Consider the following 18815-nt stretch of genomic DNA (forward strand, 5'->3'; position numbering starts at 1 on the left):
AACTGACTTCCAACTATAAAACTTCATCAGCACAATAAGTACCAATGTTAAGTGTGCACAAACACGTAATGTACGAAACTACTGTTAGTAGTTATTTGCGCTTCAAAGTCAGTAGCTATGCCAGCGCCATCAATACAGTTTCTAATGGCAAAATTTGCAAGTACAAGAAATTCGAACTTTTTTTCTTGAAGGGTTTCACCCCCTTGAAGGGTTTCACCCCCTTTTATATTATTCTGCCGGAGCCCTTGACTTCCATGATTACTTTGTAATCAACTTACTATTATTCAAAATTTGAGCGAAAAAACTCTGTTCCAGTTCTATAAGTTATTTCTCTTAGTTTAATAAAAGAAGACCACATATTTCACTTTTTATAAGATATTGTGATATTGAATGGTCGGTACTTTATTATAACAAGTTTGCAATGAATAAAAATTATAAGAAGAACGAAAATCAAACATTAAACCTAAAATTCAAGATGGCGAGAAAAAAAGGGCACTTACTTAAGCACCAGTATTATATTATTAATATTATTTTTATTGGCTCTCTCTCTTTCTACTTTTGATTGACATCTACAAAAGCACCAGCGTATGAAATAATGATCCCGTAAGGGATAAGTAACGTTTCTACAACAATTAGAAAAATTATTGTACAAAATTGTAATTTTCTACAAAATATAACTCTTGTTAAAATTATGATACGAGATAGTTCTTTAAATATATTTCAAATTTTAACTCTGTAGTTGCATTTCAGCAGGTAGTAGACCGACCATCATTTTTCTTTTCCTTTACAAGCTATTTGAATAAATTGTTGAATCGGATATTCTATACATAACTTCGTAAATTCAATTTTCTAAGCCTTGCAGCTTGCAGATTTTGAGCAGGTAAGCAAAATGTAGCTTTTAGTAATAAGGGGATAAAAAAAAGTAGAAAAATTCGCAAACAAGCTCTTAGAATTGTAATGACTTATAAACAAATTGGAAATTTAAAAAAAAAAAATCTGTGTTAAATTGCTAAACAAATGTGGCTTTGTTGAGTACACCAAATTTCAACTCTGTAGTTGCACTTCTGAAACTTGTATGGTATTTTTTCCACCAAGTTTAACAGTTTATATACCTCGAACGAATTATCGAATATTGATTTTTTTTTCTATTCCATTCCATTGTAATCCCTGTACATTTTTTTTACACATTTTAGTAATTTCAAGTTTCTAAGTCTTATAGTTTTTGCACAGCGAACGAAAATACAACGTTGAGTTAGTGTCGGCGACCGCTCTTGCATTTTTTAATACAGAGAGATAATTACCGAACTCTCGTTAATTAAAGGGATCAATACCGGTGAAATATCGACTCCGCGAAAGTTGAGCTCTCACTGCCTCTGAATGGTTTCTCTTTTTCATGGTTTTCAATCTCTTTTTGAATGGTTTTCATCTTGCGAAAATTAGGCAAAATAATGCATATTTATTTTAGCTTTTCAAACAAAAATTTATTCGTTGAAAAACATTAAAAAATCAGTTCTCCTTCACAAAGAGCTAGGGTTAAAGAAATATACTCCCAAAAATTTTATGTGCTATGTCGAGTAACATATAAACTATAAAGTCCATTGACTCAAATTCTCTAAAATGTCGCTTACCTGTTTCTTCCACTAAGCTCTTCCGATATATTCATTTATTGTGGTCAATTTTTGCGTTTCGAAAATTATAAATTCTAATTATTTCCATAAATGAGAAATTGATATATTTCTTTTATATCTCGTAACATGAAATTTTAATTCTTGCATACTAAAATACTTGCATGATTTTGCAATACTGTTTATGTTGTTGAAACAGAAAATGATTTGACCAACAATTTATGATTTTGCAATATTGTATCTGGAGCTATTGGAATATATATCTCCCAACTTCGAAAGCATTAATTTCTTTTTTATCAATTAATAAGCTGTTAGCGAAATCTATTTTTATTATAGCAGATTTATAAATTCCCAATATATATAGATACTACTAACAAGCAATTTCTAGTAATTCTACTTCTACTGGCCGTTTGGACTGCTTAGGTAGAATTTGTGCCTGATGGACAAGGCTACATGCTCTATTCCCTCTTCAATCCTCATTATCATTCTTTTAAATTTTATTTCTAAATTTAGCTATTATTTTTAGAAATAGTATTAATCTTTTCTCAAAGTTTAGGAATCCTTGCTCCATATCATACTGTGCCACAATTATATGATTTAGAAACATTATCGATTTAGCTCAGATTACATAAAAAGCATCTAGCTCATTTAGATTTATTTTTCGTCATAAAAATTAGATTTATATTTCACAGTAACTGATTCCTTCTTTAACTCAGTTAACTTTTAATTTAAAAAAATTTCTAAACAAGGAAGACTATTCTCACAGCTTTAGATATTTAAGAAAAACTGTTCGTTTTATCAATGCTTTTGCTGACACAGGTAGTATTGAGAAGAAAATTTAGCTTCTGTCCAATTTATGCACTAAACATCCTTCCATACAAAAATTCGATTTAAATGGGGATTTTTTTAGAAACAATTTTAGGGAATTTTCTAAAATATACAAAAATCAGGAGAATTTTTATTAAACCAGTAGACGACCAAAAGATACTGGCAAAATCCAGTAGATCTGGCAGCCATGCAGCCTTTCATCTCATCTTATACACTTTGAGTTTTCAAATTGGTGTTTCAATTTCAATTGAACAAAAAATGTTTCATGCATTGTAACATATGCCAAATTTCAGTTAGATAATTAACAGTTATAAATTGTTTGTTTTGGACCTAAAAACATTTGATATAAATTATTTAATTTCAATTTTAAATGAGTAAGAAAATATGGAAATGATAAATTTGAAGACCAGTGCCATTTTTAAAGAAAAGCATAATCACTGGAACTTTATGAGTCTTACACTAATTCACATTAATTAGTTACAAAAATTTGCTTGTGTCCTTCATTTCTGCTTACGCGAGTACATTTTTTTTTAGAGACAACATGTTCTCTAAATAAAAAATATTTATAGATCCAAATCAACTGATAAGTATTTATTAAAGTTCCTGCTGATAATGACCAAAAGTTTATCCAACTACGAATTGTCAGTACAAAGTTAGGTCTACATAAATATAATTTTAATTATGTTCTATTTCATTATGTTTGTCACATATTGTATTGTAAGTTTTTAGGATTAATTATTAATTTCAAAACAATAATTACATATTAAATTATGACATTGCTGTTCTTTTACTGAATATCATTTTGTAAGCTTTACTCTCTTTGTAAATTTTAAAATACAAGTAGCCAAAATAAACAGGCATGCCTAATACTGGCCGAGATAAGACCAAATATTTTACTCTACTTGTTGCAATTAAAAATTAAGATTAATTTTGATTGGACATTTATTATAAAGAGCATTCAGCATTTGTTCAGTTTTCATAGATATTTATATATATATATATATATATATATATATATATATATATATATATATATATATATATATATATATATATATATTAAAATAAAAAAAGACACATTTATTTATTAAGGAGAAGAACTGTTACTTTAACAGGAAAAATAAGGGGTAAATAGAAGTTTTAAAAATCACCAACATTCAGCTGGTTAATGATAAAAAAAGAGTATCTAATTATACAAAATTAAAAACTTCCAACTTTTGCAATGAAAATTATTATTCCTATTAAGTAAATTTTAAGTATAATTTAAAATAAAATGAAACAAATCTGAGAAACACTCTACATAAACAATTGCCTAACACAACATGACACAAAACACTCATCATTACAGGACAAATTTTATTTTATCTTTTTGACACTACATTGCAATTTATTATTACTTATATTAACAGTCCTACTATTATGAAAAATACAGTGCAGCTGATTGTTCAATTATCAAACCAAAAATATGGGAGAAAAATATAAAGTCAAAACAATTCTAACAGACGTTCAAACAAAAAAAAAAAAAAAAAAAAAACAATATTTAATAATAAACCAAACAAATATAAGAAATGTTGAACAAGTAAAATAAACATAAGAAACAATAAACAAGTTAAATCAATCATATTTTTCACATTACTTCCTCTAAAATCATTCCTGGTAAAGGCGAGAAATTTTGGAAAAATCTAATTTAAAATGAAAACAATCATTTTCAAACAAATTGAGTGAATATCAATGAATCTTCTAGTCTCAACAATTTAATACTTAAAATTCAAGTTAGCCACAAATCCTAAAAATTTTTTCCTTTAACATTGTTTCTAATATGTATTATGTTTCTTTTCTTTTTTTTCTAATGGAAAAATGTAAATAAATTCTTTCTTTGCAATATGTCAGCATTTTGTATTAAAACAAGCATTCTCAAAACATTCAATTTTTAACTAAAACTCTAATCCCAATTATATAACAATTCCTATATCAAAGTAGTACAAACAAAATTTAAAAAATTTAGTTCACTAACAAACACAATTTATAATTGAAAAGATATTTTAAATTACACAACATGAATCCAACAGAATTTAATATAATTAGTTATGACTTAGTAGACAGAAGAAAAAAAAACTATTCAAATATATTTAAGCAAATAGAAAAAGAAATGTAATTTATAATAACAGATAGTTACGTATATTTCTTCAACAGAAGAAAAATATATATAAAATTATATGTTAACAATAAAATTTATAAAAATTAGGTATTAAATAAAGGATATGCTGCAATGACATAGATTGAAACATGTAATAAATTTGTAAGCTACATTATGTACAATTCATAAAACTTTAATCATACATTCCAAATTATTTAATTTCAACATGCCTTGCGTAAATTTTTATTTATTTATTTTACACAAATTTGGAAGCTCAATTAAAAGATGTTGTATAGTAAAAATTTCTTAAACAGACCAAAGATAATTTAATCAAATGTCTTGCGTTTAAGCTAAATAATTACACTACTGTTATTAATTAGTTTATTATTTTTTAAAAAAAGGATGAATTTAATTTTTAAAAATATTGAATGCTAAGCCAGGTGTTATTGATGCAGAAACTTACATAAAAAGACTTCAATTACATTTAATATTACAGACTCATATAAGACATATCTTTCCAACAATAAGCTAGGGACGAATATGATGATGGTAATTTACAAATGTTTACAAAGGTATATCAATTATTTGTCTCCAACTTCTTCCATTTTCTCTTTCAATTGACGTTCAAAAACTTTTTTTACATCACAGAAACCTTGGCGTGTTTTTCCAAATGAATTTGGACCAGCAGAAGTTGGGGTATCCCTAAAATGAAATTTAATAACAATTAAAAAGGCAGAGATAATCTTCCAGTGAAACTTTGATAGCTCAAAGAGTCAGTAAAATAACGAAAAAACATTTAAAAATTAATTTTAAGATATTTGCATGAAAATTAGCAAGATAACAAAAATAGTAATTTTTTCCTTTTCCTTTAAAATTTTTCAAAAGACTACAAATGTGGTTGTCAATACTAAATGTGGTAGCAACTTCTTTCTGTTGCTCTTCTTTAAGGTTGTAATATATATACAGTCGGACTTCTATTTAACGAACTTCCATTTTGCGAATTTTTTTTCTCGAGGAACCGAGAATATTTTGGAAATTTCCCCGTAAAATAACTTCCAAATAGCGAAGTGAATTTTCTAAATTAACGAAATTTTCTTTGAGATCCACTTTCCCTATTTAACAAAATACTTCAGAACATTTCAAACTTGATAACGCATTTTATGGGGGAAATGAACACGAATTGATTTTCGAACATACTTAAGTTTTAGAGTAAGCAGTAAAATCCCTTTTTCTTTTTGTTTGCATTTCAAACGAAAAACTCAGACAAAATAAACGAATTTTATCAGTAGCAATTAAACTTAACGCATGTTGTAATGTATGTTTAAAATTACTTTAGCTATAATTTTATACGCAAATTGAGCTCTTTTTAGTTGAAAATGTATGTAGCATGGTATGTACTGCATAATATTTTGCTCTGTTCTTGCTATGCAGAACTCTTTGCAGATTTCTTTTATGGCTAATATTTATAAAATAAATAGTAGATACTAGTTAACAAGATAAAGGTGTATCGATTGTTATTTTAATTATGTCTAGTGTTTATAAATTTAAAACTTGTTTTGTGTTGCAAAAAGGAGAATTTAGATAATTTTGTAAAAAGGAGAATTTAGATAAAGAAATAACTTAAAAAGATTAATTGAAGCTTTTTATGTTACATATACAAAGTTACACACACTTATAACCAGGGATGAGGGTAGTCAGAAAGTAAAAAAGAGGAAATCCAAGAAGATATAATATATATATATATATATATATATATATATATATATATATATATATATATATATATATATATATATATATATATATATATATATATATATATATATATATATTAAATCCAAGAAGATATAATATATATATATATATATATATATATATATATATATATATATATATATATATATATATATATATATATATATATATATATATATATATAATAAACAAAAATTTGACACTTGTAAAGCATGTGATTATAAATCCCGATATGAGGCTTTTAAATCACGTAAATATGAAACTCTACATCGAATTTAAAAAAATGCGAAAATACAAATCATAATTTCTAGATCATGATACATAATTTTTAAATCACGTGATATTACAACCGCAAAAACGAATCACGACATTGGATTTTAAGCTCGCGTGAATACGAATTGCTGCATTGGGTTTTTTAAATCTCGGAAATAAGAATCGCAATGTACAATATTTAAATCGCCTAATTAGAATCGCAACGTCCAACTGTTAAATCAGGCAAATACAAAAATCGATGTTTGATAATAAAATCGCAATTTTAAAAATGCATAAATACAAAACACGATATTGGATTTTTAAATTTCGTAAATAAGATTCATAATGAAAGGTATTTAAATAGCGTAAATAAGAATCGCAATGCGCAACTTTTAAATCAGGTAAATGCGAAAATCGATGATTGATATTAAAATTGCGTGAATAAAAATCGAGACATTTGCAGAGTCTGGACTTGGGATTTCTAAAAGGCTTGTTTGTATTGTTTTTGTTTAGACATAATAAATAAAAATTTACAAGATTAACTGAATGAGCAAATAAATATTTTCACCGCAAATCCACCTCTATTTTTTTTTCTCTCTTTTTTGTTTGTTTTCACGCCAGAATACAAGAAGCACCGACGTCTGAATTACGAAAATACGAGCTATCCCGCTGACGGATAAAAAATACGGAAAATTTTATTTTCTGTGCATGAAATCGGAGAAAATAGCTAATGTAAGTAAAAATGCGGAAGGGTTAGCAGCTAGGACGTAGTTTGAATTTTCTGTTTGTCTTTGAAAATCGTAAATAAATATAACTATTTTGTTTCAACGACTGAATTTTTTTTAAAAAGCGGGATATTTAGAAAGAAAAAAAAATCAAAACTTTTAGAGAATCAGAGTTTTTGATAACAGGGATGAGAGTAGTCACAAAGTAAAAAAGAGGAAATCCTAGAATATATATATATATATATATATATATATATATATATATATACGAAAATTTGACAAAAAAGTGTGATTTTTAACTTGTAAACCATGTGATTATAAATTCCCGATATGAGGCCTTTAAATCAAGTGAATATGAAACTCTACATCGAATTTAAAAAATGCGAAAATACAAATCATGATGCGTAATTTTTAGATCACGATGCATAATTTTAAAATCGCGCGATATTACAACCGCAGAAACGAATCACGACATTGGATTTTAAGCTCGCGTAGCTACATAGGGTTTTAAAAGCTCGTAAATACAAATCGCGATATTGGTTTTTTAAATCTCGTAAATAAGAATAGCAATGTACAATATTTAAATCGCCTGAATACGAATCGCAACGTTCAACTTTTAAATCAGGTAAATACGAAAATCGATGTTTGATAATAAAATCACGATTTTAAAGATGCATAAATACAAAGCACGATATTGGATTTTTAAATCTCGTAAATACGAGTCATAATGTATGATATTTAAAAAGCGTAAATAAGAATTGTAATGCACAACTTTTAAATCAGGTAAATTCGAAAATCGATGATTGATATCAAAATCGCGTGAATAAAAATCGAAATATTTGCAGAGTCTGGACTTGGGATTTCTAAAAGGCTTGTTTGCATTGTTTTTTGTTTAGACTTAATAAATAAAAATTTACAAGATTAATTGAATGAGCAAATAATTATTTTCACCGCAAATTCACCTATACTTTTTTTTCTTCTCTTTTTTCGTTTGCTTTCACTCCAGAATACAAGAAGCAGCGACGTGTGAATTACGAAAATACGAGCTATCCCGCCTGACGGATAAAAAATACGGAAAATCTTATTTTCTGTGTGTGAAATCGGAGAAAATAGCCAATATAAGTAAGTAAAAATGCGGAAGGGTTAGCAGCTAGGAGGTAGTTTGAATTTTCTGTTTTTCTTTGAAAATCGTAAATAAATATAATTATTTTACTTCAACGACTGAATTTTCACAAAAAAGCGGGATATTTATTTTTTAAAAAAACGAACGAATCGGAGTTTTTGATAAAAAGGCTGAAATTTGAGAGACAAAAGGGAAAAAAATCTCATCCCTGTATAAAGGTCAACCAGTTTTATCTTAAGGAATTGATTTTTAGAGAAATTTCAGAGGGAGGAATGAGAACTTCAATAATTTCGATCCGCGGAAAATTAAATTCCTCATAAAATATTTTATCTTGTGCAAAAAAAAAATTTCAGCGGAAATTAGCGGGAAAAATGGGAAAATCTGAAAAAAAGCGGAAATCCGCGGAAGAATCTCATCCCTGTGATAAAAAGGTTGAAATTCGAGAGACAAAAAAAATCTCATCCCTGTATAAAGGCCAACCAGTTTTATCCCAAGGAAATGATTTTTAGAGAAACTTCAGAGGGAGGAATAAGGACTTCAATAATTTCGCTCCGTGGAAAATTAAATTCCTCATAAAATATTTTAACTTTTGCAAAAAAGAAATTCAGCGGAAATTAGCGGGAAAAATGGAAAAATCTGAAGAAAAAAAAAGCGGAAATCCGCGAATCTGCGGAAGAATCTCATCCCTGTATAACAGAGTTTTAATGATTCAGCATCATTATAAACAGAACAGCCCAGGTTGGGCCTTGCTCCCCCATTCTAGAAAAGGCAAAGTACTCTTCATGCAATTCTCTTTATCAGATCTTACCCATTACGCTTAGAAATTTTACATTTTGGGCTAGCTGTACGTAAATGACTAATTTGCCCAGCAAATATTCTGATTTTTATGATTGAAGAACAAATTTCAGTTATAAAATGAGCAATGAAAAAAAAATTCTGCACAGAATATTTTTTAATTTTACTTTGATTTATTGAAAAAAATAATAATATTTGTTCGAGTGATAGAAGTTAATATATTACCTAAAATAATTTATAAAAAAACTGTGTCATAAAATGAAATACAAGTTTTTTTTTGAATAATGCATATTTTATAATAATTCATCCACATTTCTCATTTTTTAACTATTTTGAATTTAACAAGGCAGAACTGGAACTATTGATTAACAGCAAACCACTACAACAGTCTTCATACATTCAAGTTCTAGAAGAAACTAGTTTTTGATATAAATTCTAGGATAAGATAACCTGATACATAATAGTTAAGTTCTGCTCTAATCCAGCATTAATTGCTAGGACTAAGAAAATTAAAGCAAAAATACTACTAAAAAAATTGTAACCAGTTCTAAAATATGAAATTTCAACAAAAGAAATAATAATTTAGTTACAGTGAAAGAAAATAAAGGTAAGATAAAAAAATTACATGTTAAGACAAAAAACAGTTATGATTCATGGATACAACAAAAAGGACAACAGAGGGCAGGTATGCACAGTTATTCAGATAAATTATTTAAAAAATAGACAAGGTAGAGACAAAACAATGAATCGAAAAGTTTCAAGTTTAAAACAAGCAAATAGATTAAACAAAAGAGTAACAGACAAACCTAAACATAAAAAAGGTATTCAGACAAATGTACTCAGGGATCATATTATATTAGCAGAGATTACAGCTAAGCAATTTGAATTGACTGCCATGCATCAAATGAAACAAAAATATTGGTAGAAAAAGAAACATTCAAGAGAAGAAAGAAATTAAAAATTTACTGTTAATATAATAAAATAGCTGTCAACTTCAAATTTATCTCTTTTCTTTTCAAAAAATAAACTTTTTGAAAAATTTAAAACTCCTAATGTTAGTAACTTCTCAAATTCAAAGTAAACTTTTTCATTTTACTAAAAAATTAAGGAATCTATCTTCTGTATTGTGAGAGGGTAATCACCTTTTAAAATTTTAACAAAAATAAAAACTATGTATATAAATGTAGTCTTGATTATTTAAACATAACTCTTGTTTTTATATTCCTTTGCCAAGGGATCATTAATTCTGTTTAAATTCCAGTGTTAAGCTGATTTTAAATTTTGTTTTTGAAGCTTTTAATTTCATTCTCTTTATTAAAAATTTATTTCCTGTTAACTAATAAAGATTATATAAAATAACTTTTATATACCTCCCAATATTTCTCATTCTCATTCTAGCTTCTGGTGGCATTTCTTCTTCTTCCTAAGTTAATAAAAAATATTTTTCAAAATGAAAAATAAATATATATTTAAGACACAGTTTTTACAATAATTTTAAAGGAAATCAAGAATGCAATGATCAATCAGTAAATTAAATTCACCATGAAACAAAGTTTATATTTTGAGAATTTTAACGTAGCCTTGGATTATTTTATTAAAATAATATTGCATAGCAATATATATAACTTTTTTACGTGAGATAACAAACCTTTATTTTTCTTAATCATTTTTTTAACAGATTGTGAAAATAATCTTTCGAATTAGTTTTGCACAGTGAGCCGCACAAGCCAAATATAGCCCTTTAATGTTTTTTATATGTGGCTTCAGACTATTCACCAAAATATAATTAAAAATTTCTAAGAACACAATTGATTAAAAAGCTTTTTAACAAATACTGACAAAACATCAAAATTATAACAAGTATCTTAATTTCCTCTAAAAGATAAAATATCTTTAGTGCTGCCACATCTCTTTAAATGTTCAACTTTATGTTACACTTTGTTTTGCTGAGCAAAAACTATAAGACTTTACTTAAAATCGAGTAGATGTGTCAAAAATGCACAGAGTGGGCAATAGAATGAAAAAATTTTTATTACTTCGAGACTCGATAATTAGTTTGAGAATTAATAACTGTTAAATTTAAGGTAAAAAAATTCTTTACATGCAATTCTGCAATTTAAGGCAATGCAACCACAGAGTTTAAATATGACATGCTGAAAGGAATGTTAGCAGTAAATAACAAAATTTTTAATTAAACATAAACACTAATTTTTTTAACAGTAAACCTGGAATTTAAAAATAATATTTTCAGAAAATTAAATACTTTTTATTTCTAATAAAACTTTTAATTATTAAAAATTCATTCAAAAATGAACAAAAATGATACTTTAAAAAAAAAATCCCCTTTTATCAAAAATTGACATATTTAAAAATATATAAAAATTAGATAAAAGAAATGAGGAATTTTTTTTCTTTTTTTGTCATCAGTACAAATAATTAGTATTTAAAAAAAAAAAATATTATCTTCAAAAAGTGAAAGTATAAAAAATAAATCAATAAATACATATTTTGATGAGTAATATAAATTCAAATTAAATATTTTAATTGAAGAAAATTTACAGGGTTTAAACAAAAACTAAAGATTAAAATAAAACCATAATACAGTACAGAACCCGTTATCCGGAAACCAGAAAACCAACAAACCGGAACAAAATTCGGTAAATTTTCCCGCCATTTTTTTAAAAAAAAAATAAATTTTTTTTTTTTCCTCATAAGATTTTAGGATTTTTCGTTCTTTTTTTTTTTTTTTTTTAAAGATGTTTACCATACCATCATTTTGGAAATAATAATTAGTCTATTACTTCATCGTTTTTTCTTCTTTTTAAGATTATTTCCAAATATTTTTTTTTCCAGTTGGGTTTAACAATAAAAAAAACTGCTTTTTGTAGCGATTCAGAAAACCGGAAAAATCAGTTATCCGGAATAGCGATGGCCCTGATCGTTCCGGATAATCGGTTCCCTACTGTAGTAGAAAATATAAGATTCAATAATAAAGATTAATAATAAGATTCAATATTCATTTGGCACTAAACTTCAGTTATTATTTTTATTTCTTGAATTATTAGAGGTTTCGTGAATTTTAAATAGGAAATTTTTTCTTTTTAATTTTTTTCCTGAAAAAAAAACCCTTACATAAAATTTTTTTTCATTGTGTTCAGAAGCTTTTGCGAGCAGCACATCAACAATCTGCGGGCCGCAGGTTATGCAACCGTTATGTACGGAAACTACAATAGTTAATTAGTTATGAACACACTAGTAATTTAAAGCAAGTTAGAAGGAAATCGATGGAATCACTGCTTATTTATAAGTTTGAAAAATTCTCTTTCATAGAAATACCACTTAAGATTTAAGGAAAACTTGTTTTTTTCCTGCAAACATTGATTCAAAAAAGTTAAACATTAAATTATATAAAAATAAAAAAATCGATTTTCAAATTTTCACCTGGTGTCCCCGTAACACATAAGTGCGCAAAGCATAAACAGTACTTAATTTAATTGTATTGCATGTTTTATTAAGTATTAAAGGTCTTTATCAAGGTCAGAAGGAAAAAAATGAAGCAAAGGAAACTAATGAAATGAACTTACATCACTTTCTTGATTGAATGCTGAAGCAACAGAGGCACTTGCTTTCTTTAAAGTAGGTTTCACTTCTTTATTTTTCTGTCCATGAAAAAAAAATTACTTTATTTTTTTTAAGTATATTTCATAATACAAATGAACTAAAACTTGCATTTATTTTTAAGATTCAAACTTATTTAAAGAAAATTCAAATTACCATTATTTGGGTACAAATTTGTTTAAGACCCAACCGAGATTTTAAAGTTTTTCTGAAATTTGCTAAGGTAGTAGAGACAATGTGTAGTGTTTTTATAAGAGAAGGCTGAAACTAAATGTGAATTGTACGTTAGTTTAGGGAGAGTCAAGACAACAATGAAATAACTTCATGTAAGTCGCAAAACAATGGGGAGGGGGGGAACAGCTATAGAAACCTACAAATTAATAATTTCAACAAGCATGCATAGTAAAAATCCTAAAAGAAAGAAGCTAAAGGTTTAAAAAAACAGCCACTTTTTTTTTTAAGGAATCACTAAATACTTTGCAAACTGGAAAAATTTCATTCAACCAGGTTTTTTGCTATAGTAGTATTCTCAGCAAAATACTAAGAAAAAAGACTTTCAAAATGTAACAAAGCATTTTCATTTTTTTGTTAAAACATTTTAGTAGATTCTATTAATTATAATTTTTCAAAAAAAAAAAAAAAACTTATGACATCATATATATCTTAATTCTCATTATTGTTTCTATTAATGCAGGCATGGAAATATACTAATTAATTAAATAGAGTAGAAAAGACAATTCAGTATCGCAAACTAATAATGAAATTTAGACAGAAAAATTATAAATCAAGTTCTTCACATGTAAAATAAAATTGTTATTAAAACTTAAAATAATTTGGAAATGAAACACAGTTTAGCTTCAGAAATATTTTACATAACAAACTCATATTTATAAACCTTGTGACATTTTAAAATTTTGCTAACAATTTTTTTCCCTTTTGATTTCGGCTTTTTTGCTGAAGAATTGTTAAACAAAGTTTATCTCTTGGTGGAACAAAGGAAGTAATTGAAAATTTATTTGTCACACTTAAAATTAACCAATATAGGTGTAAAAACACAACTAATAGAGAAGAGTAAAAAGAAAGGAAATCTATATCTTGTAGGACTCAAAAATATTTGTAAGCAATAAGCACAACAGAGTAAAAAAAAGTAAAATGTAGCAAACATTCTTCAGATTCAATTTTCTCATATAAAAAATTTTTTTTAATAAATTTTCAAAAAATTCGGTTTTAGGGTGCAAATTAATACCTAACTTCACAAAAGACAGACTACTAAGCAATGCACAAAGAAAAAAAAATCAGGAAATTTTTTGGATCAAATGCATAAATACATTTATTTAGAAGTTTATGTGGGCCACAGGTTGGGCACCTAATATTACGTCGGTCGCAGGTTGGGCCCTAAAATAGAGAGTGCTTAAAAGTCTGGACATGCATTGTAGAATAAAAATTCTATCCTCAATTTCACGGTGCAATTCCTCTCAACTTCAGAAGACTACCCATTTATTCAATAGAGGCATTTCTGAGTTTCATTGATTTTTCGTTTACAAAATAAAATTATTTATCGTTTAAAAAACTGGTAATAATTTAACTAGTAAAAGATGATTAATTTTGAAAAAAAATGAAGTCTTGTAGCAGAACATTAAATAAAATTTTGTTCTGGGAATTGTGTAGTTTTCAACAATAAACATTTAAGATTTAGTAGAATTTTTTGTGCAAAGGCTGCTACATTGAAACATTAATGTATCCTATGACATATATTGCAGGCAAGTGAGTAATATAATGCACAAAATATTAAAATACCTGAGCACCTAACTTGATCGTTATAGGAGCTGGATTTTTCTTATCACTGTTACCAATTGATGTTACAGAGCCAAATGTCTTGCTGAATCCCACGCTAACCTTCTGCCTTTTAGGAAAAGCTTCTTCAAGCATGGCAACTCCATCAATATCATCCTCTTCACTGTCACTTGGATCAGAACTAAGTTTCCTCTTTTCTCTGTCTGATGCTGGCAGCTTGCTGCTGGTAGAGACAACTGCATGATTCAAGCCTAATCAAGGTGAAACACACTGGCAAATTTGAATATATGTTCCAATTAATATCCCCAGCTGAAAAACATGAATGCTGACTATTCACAAAGGGATCACTTTCAAAAGGTAACTTTTTTTTCCGGTTGCAGTGGTGGCTCGCAATGTTTGGTCAAATAGTGTAAAATTGTAATTTTATTAACCCTTTTGGGATAAGAATAAAAAACATATCGCTTATCTTTTAATTAAGGTTGAAAGGTATAAAAATGTTCATTTTATACTTTTTTACTATGTCACAGCTTTGCAAAACTGACAAATACGCGATAGTTCCTGCTTCATGAGACAAAAATTGCACACTCAACTTATTTGTGAAGCTTCTTCATTATAGGGATATATTTTACAATGGATGTATAAATACTAGAAATGTAAGAAATCTTACTAATTTTCAAAGCTTAATCAAGAAGTTTAAAAATGGTAATTTACGAATCTAAAAAAGTTCTCCATGGCACAAGCTGCCACTGCTTCGTAGTGATCCAAATACTAGAAATAACTATGCGTTTAGAGTCTATACTATGTGTCAGATACAAGTGAATTCAAATTAAATAAAATATCTAATAAATATCTATAAAATAAATATCTAATGGTATTACACAAGATAATATCTAGAATTATGTAATTGGCCTTACATATTATTCTAAATATTAAATTCCAACTTGTATATCTCTTGCAGTGGCAGTAAAATAAAACAAATAGTTATGATTTTTCCAATACTACAGTAGGAAACCGATTATCCGGAGCGATCGGGACCATCGCTATTCCGGATAACTGATTTTTCCGGTTTTCTGAATGGCTACAAAAAGTCGTTTTTTTTATTGTTAAACCCAACTAAAAAAAAAAAAATATTTTGAAATAATCTTGAAAAAACGAAGTAATACACTAATAATTATTTCCAAAATAATGTTAGGGTAAACATCTTTCAAAAAAGAAAGAAAAATCCTAAAATCTTATGAGGAAAAAAAAATTAAAAAAAAAAAATAGCGGGAAAATTTATCGAATTTCGTTCCGGTTTTTTGGTTTTCCGGTTTTCTGATTTCCGGATAACGGGTTCTGTACTGTATTTCCAATTCTATTTAAGCTTTCCCATCTAAAATTATTCATACTCAATGATGTTTGCTTTTGTGAGAAATCATTTTATTTCATGTAGGTATTTATCTCTTCATTATTTCTGCCCTTCATAATTTAACTATTTCGCTCTGTAGAATTTAAAATAAAAATACCTTACACTGTAGTTTTATGTAAAAAAAATAATAAATAAACCTTGAATTATTTGTAAAATTTTAAATAAAATTTATTTTACTTTCTTCATTCATATTTATCATTAACCCTAATGGAGGGGTTAGGGCAAATATATTTTTGCTTACAATTGAAAATCAGCTCGAAGCGGCCGTGCGTATATCTCTTATATCTATCTAAGGAGTCTGAAATTCGAAGCTGGCTTTACGCTCCAGGGGATATTTCTGCATTGATATATGTTTTGGTCAAAAACAATCGCCAAGATGCCAAAGAGAGCTGAGACTTGAAGATAAAAAATTTGATTTGCTTGGGACTATCTGCAAGTTTACTTCCTTAAAGTCAGTCCATTTCAGTAATGCTTTTTTTTTCTTCAGCTTTTTCGGGTCACTGTCTTTAATGGAAATTTCTATAACTCGTTGATTATTTTGACGTGTGTACCGATACTGAAATATTCTCGGACTTTATGATCGGCTTTAATGTGTAATGAAAAACAAAAAAAAGTGACATTAAGATAATCTACAATTTTATGTTCCTTCCACAGAAATAAGTAAAATCCATGTTAAAATTATTATATTCTACCTATTTTAACTAAATACAAATTAGTTCAACCCCATTCGTAATGCATGTATCAGAGTGAATAACTCAATTCTGTAAAAGAATCAAAGATCGAATGGTACTTTTCAGTTCACCAGCCATAATTTACTTCTTTTTTAACTTTAAGTGGCAGCTATTTCTTTTAAAAAAAGAAAGAAAATACTAAATCAATAAAACAGTTTAATTTATTAGGAAATTTGAAAACAGAAAATCAGATGGAGAATTAACAGGTTAGTAAACAGAAAATCAACAAGTCTGAAGATAAATTATCTACAGATGTAAAGAACAGACAACTAGATATGACTGATAAATCAATAGATGAACAAAAGTAAATAAATCAATAGATTGTATAAATTATTGAATTTTTCATTTGCTAATAATCTATTGATTCAAACTTTAATGGTTCAAATAAAATTTTAATTTGGATCTTTCCTAATAATCATAGCAAGATCAAGTTCATACAAAAGAGTTTAATTGGTTTTAGTCTTAAAAGTGGAGACATGAATTTTTTTTTTCATTCTTTTACAACCTTGAATAATAAGATTTTGAAAAAAAAAAAACTTTTCCTTTTAATACAAAAAATATTTTTCAACACAGCAACGGCTGTATTTTTAAATGTAACTTTTACATGAAAACAACAATTCATTTTTTTAGCAAAAGAAAGTCCAAGGAAAAAAAATTTAAATCCTACGTAGTAATAAAATACAATACGATTCCAATTTTTAGAAATATAGGGAATACTTTTACTGAATCTGATTCGATCCTTGCGCTTAAAATGCTTGAATCAAATGCTCAATTTTCAAATGTGTATTTCAAAATATTGACAGATTTTGAAACGGAAGTATCCCCAAGAGTAATGATATCATGTAAGAACTATAAACTGGATCACTCAAAAAGTCTAACATCAAATATATATATCTATTTTTGAAGAGCTGAAGAAAATAGAGTAAGCTTCAAGTCACTGAACACACTGAAATAACTCATTATTAATAAATTTCCCTGTTAAGACATTTCGGAAGATTTCCGAATCATGATCTGCAACAGAATAATCGCCAAATCAACTTTTGGGCAGCAGCCCCCAAGAAACTTAAAAAAAATTCACAGAAAGGGACCAACTCAAAGGCTGTAACTTGCAGCTACTAATGCGGAGAATTTCTAAATTTTTTTTATTAAAAAAAATAGCAAGTTTAAAATCCATTTGGCGTGATGGCGATTGTACTTGGCATGACAATTAAAATTGTGGGTGGCAGAGGTGAAATATTCTCCTCCCTAGTTATTATCATCATTTTCTGTAAGAACATAAGAAATTGTCAAAATAAAAAAGGCACCCTATTGTAAAACATTTACTAACTTTCAATTTCAGCAATTAATTAATAAGCACATCTGTGGATCGAACAAAATATGTATCGATTGTAGTTAATACTCAAATCAATTAATTACAATAAATGGGTCATATAAAAAATGTCTTATTTATTAAAAGTTATGCTCTTAATTTCAATAAGAATCCAAGAAGAAATCAAGATTTTAGACTGTGATAAGAAAGCTCATACGCAACATTAATGTTGTCTAAACAAAAATCAAGTTCCAGAAGGAACACATTAATAATAATTCAATGAACATTGCTTTCTGATATAATGATTAAGTTGATAAAAAACAATTTATAATATGGACAACGATACACAAAAAATAATGCGACTTAATTCTTGACACTTTCTTATACATATAAGAAAAAATTTCTATTTCAAAAGTAATATGATAAAATAGAATAGCTTTCAAATTTAGTACTAAATTGGATCATTATGTTTTTAATTCAAGGCCTAATTACCTTTCTTTTTATAATTTCCTTCTTTATCAATTACCGCATCCGCCATCTTTCCTGTTTGTGTTATATACAGTTGCCAATTTAATAAATATATAATAAAATAATGAAAATCAGATGTTCTGTTCCTGGATGCTTGGATCATTAAGGAATGATAAATTTATATTTATGAAATATTAAAATCATATAATTTAATAATGGAATGTAATAAAGCTCAATAAATGTAATT

The 18815-nt window shown here is 27.1% G+C and overlaps 1 protein-coding gene across 1 annotated transcript; it reads right to left on the reverse strand.

The window, feature by feature from the left end:
* Positions 1 to 3795: 3795 nt before the first annotated feature.
* On the reverse strand, positions 3796 to 18759 carry LOC107436162 (uncharacterized). Its single transcript, XM_087169001.1, has 5 exons — positions 18593 to 18759; positions 14656 to 14903; positions 12825 to 12899; positions 10611 to 10663; positions 3796 to 5292 (listed from the first exon to the last, which is right to left on the reverse strand). The coding sequence occupies exons 1-5, from the start codon at positions 18729 to 18731 to the stop codon at positions 5172 to 5174; spliced, it is 636 nt and encodes a 211-aa protein (XP_087025127.1). The 5' UTR covers positions 18732 to 18759; the 3' UTR covers positions 3796 to 5171.
* Positions 18760 to 18815: the final 56 nt, after the last annotated feature.

Source organism: Parasteatoda tepidariorum, chromosome 8, assembly GCF_982258835.1.
Source record: "Parasteatoda tepidariorum strain Cologne lab strain chromosome 8, Ptep-v5.0, whole genome shotgun sequence".
Taxonomy (NCBI): Eukaryota; Metazoa; Arthropoda; class Arachnida; order Araneae; family Theridiidae; genus Parasteatoda; species Parasteatoda tepidariorum.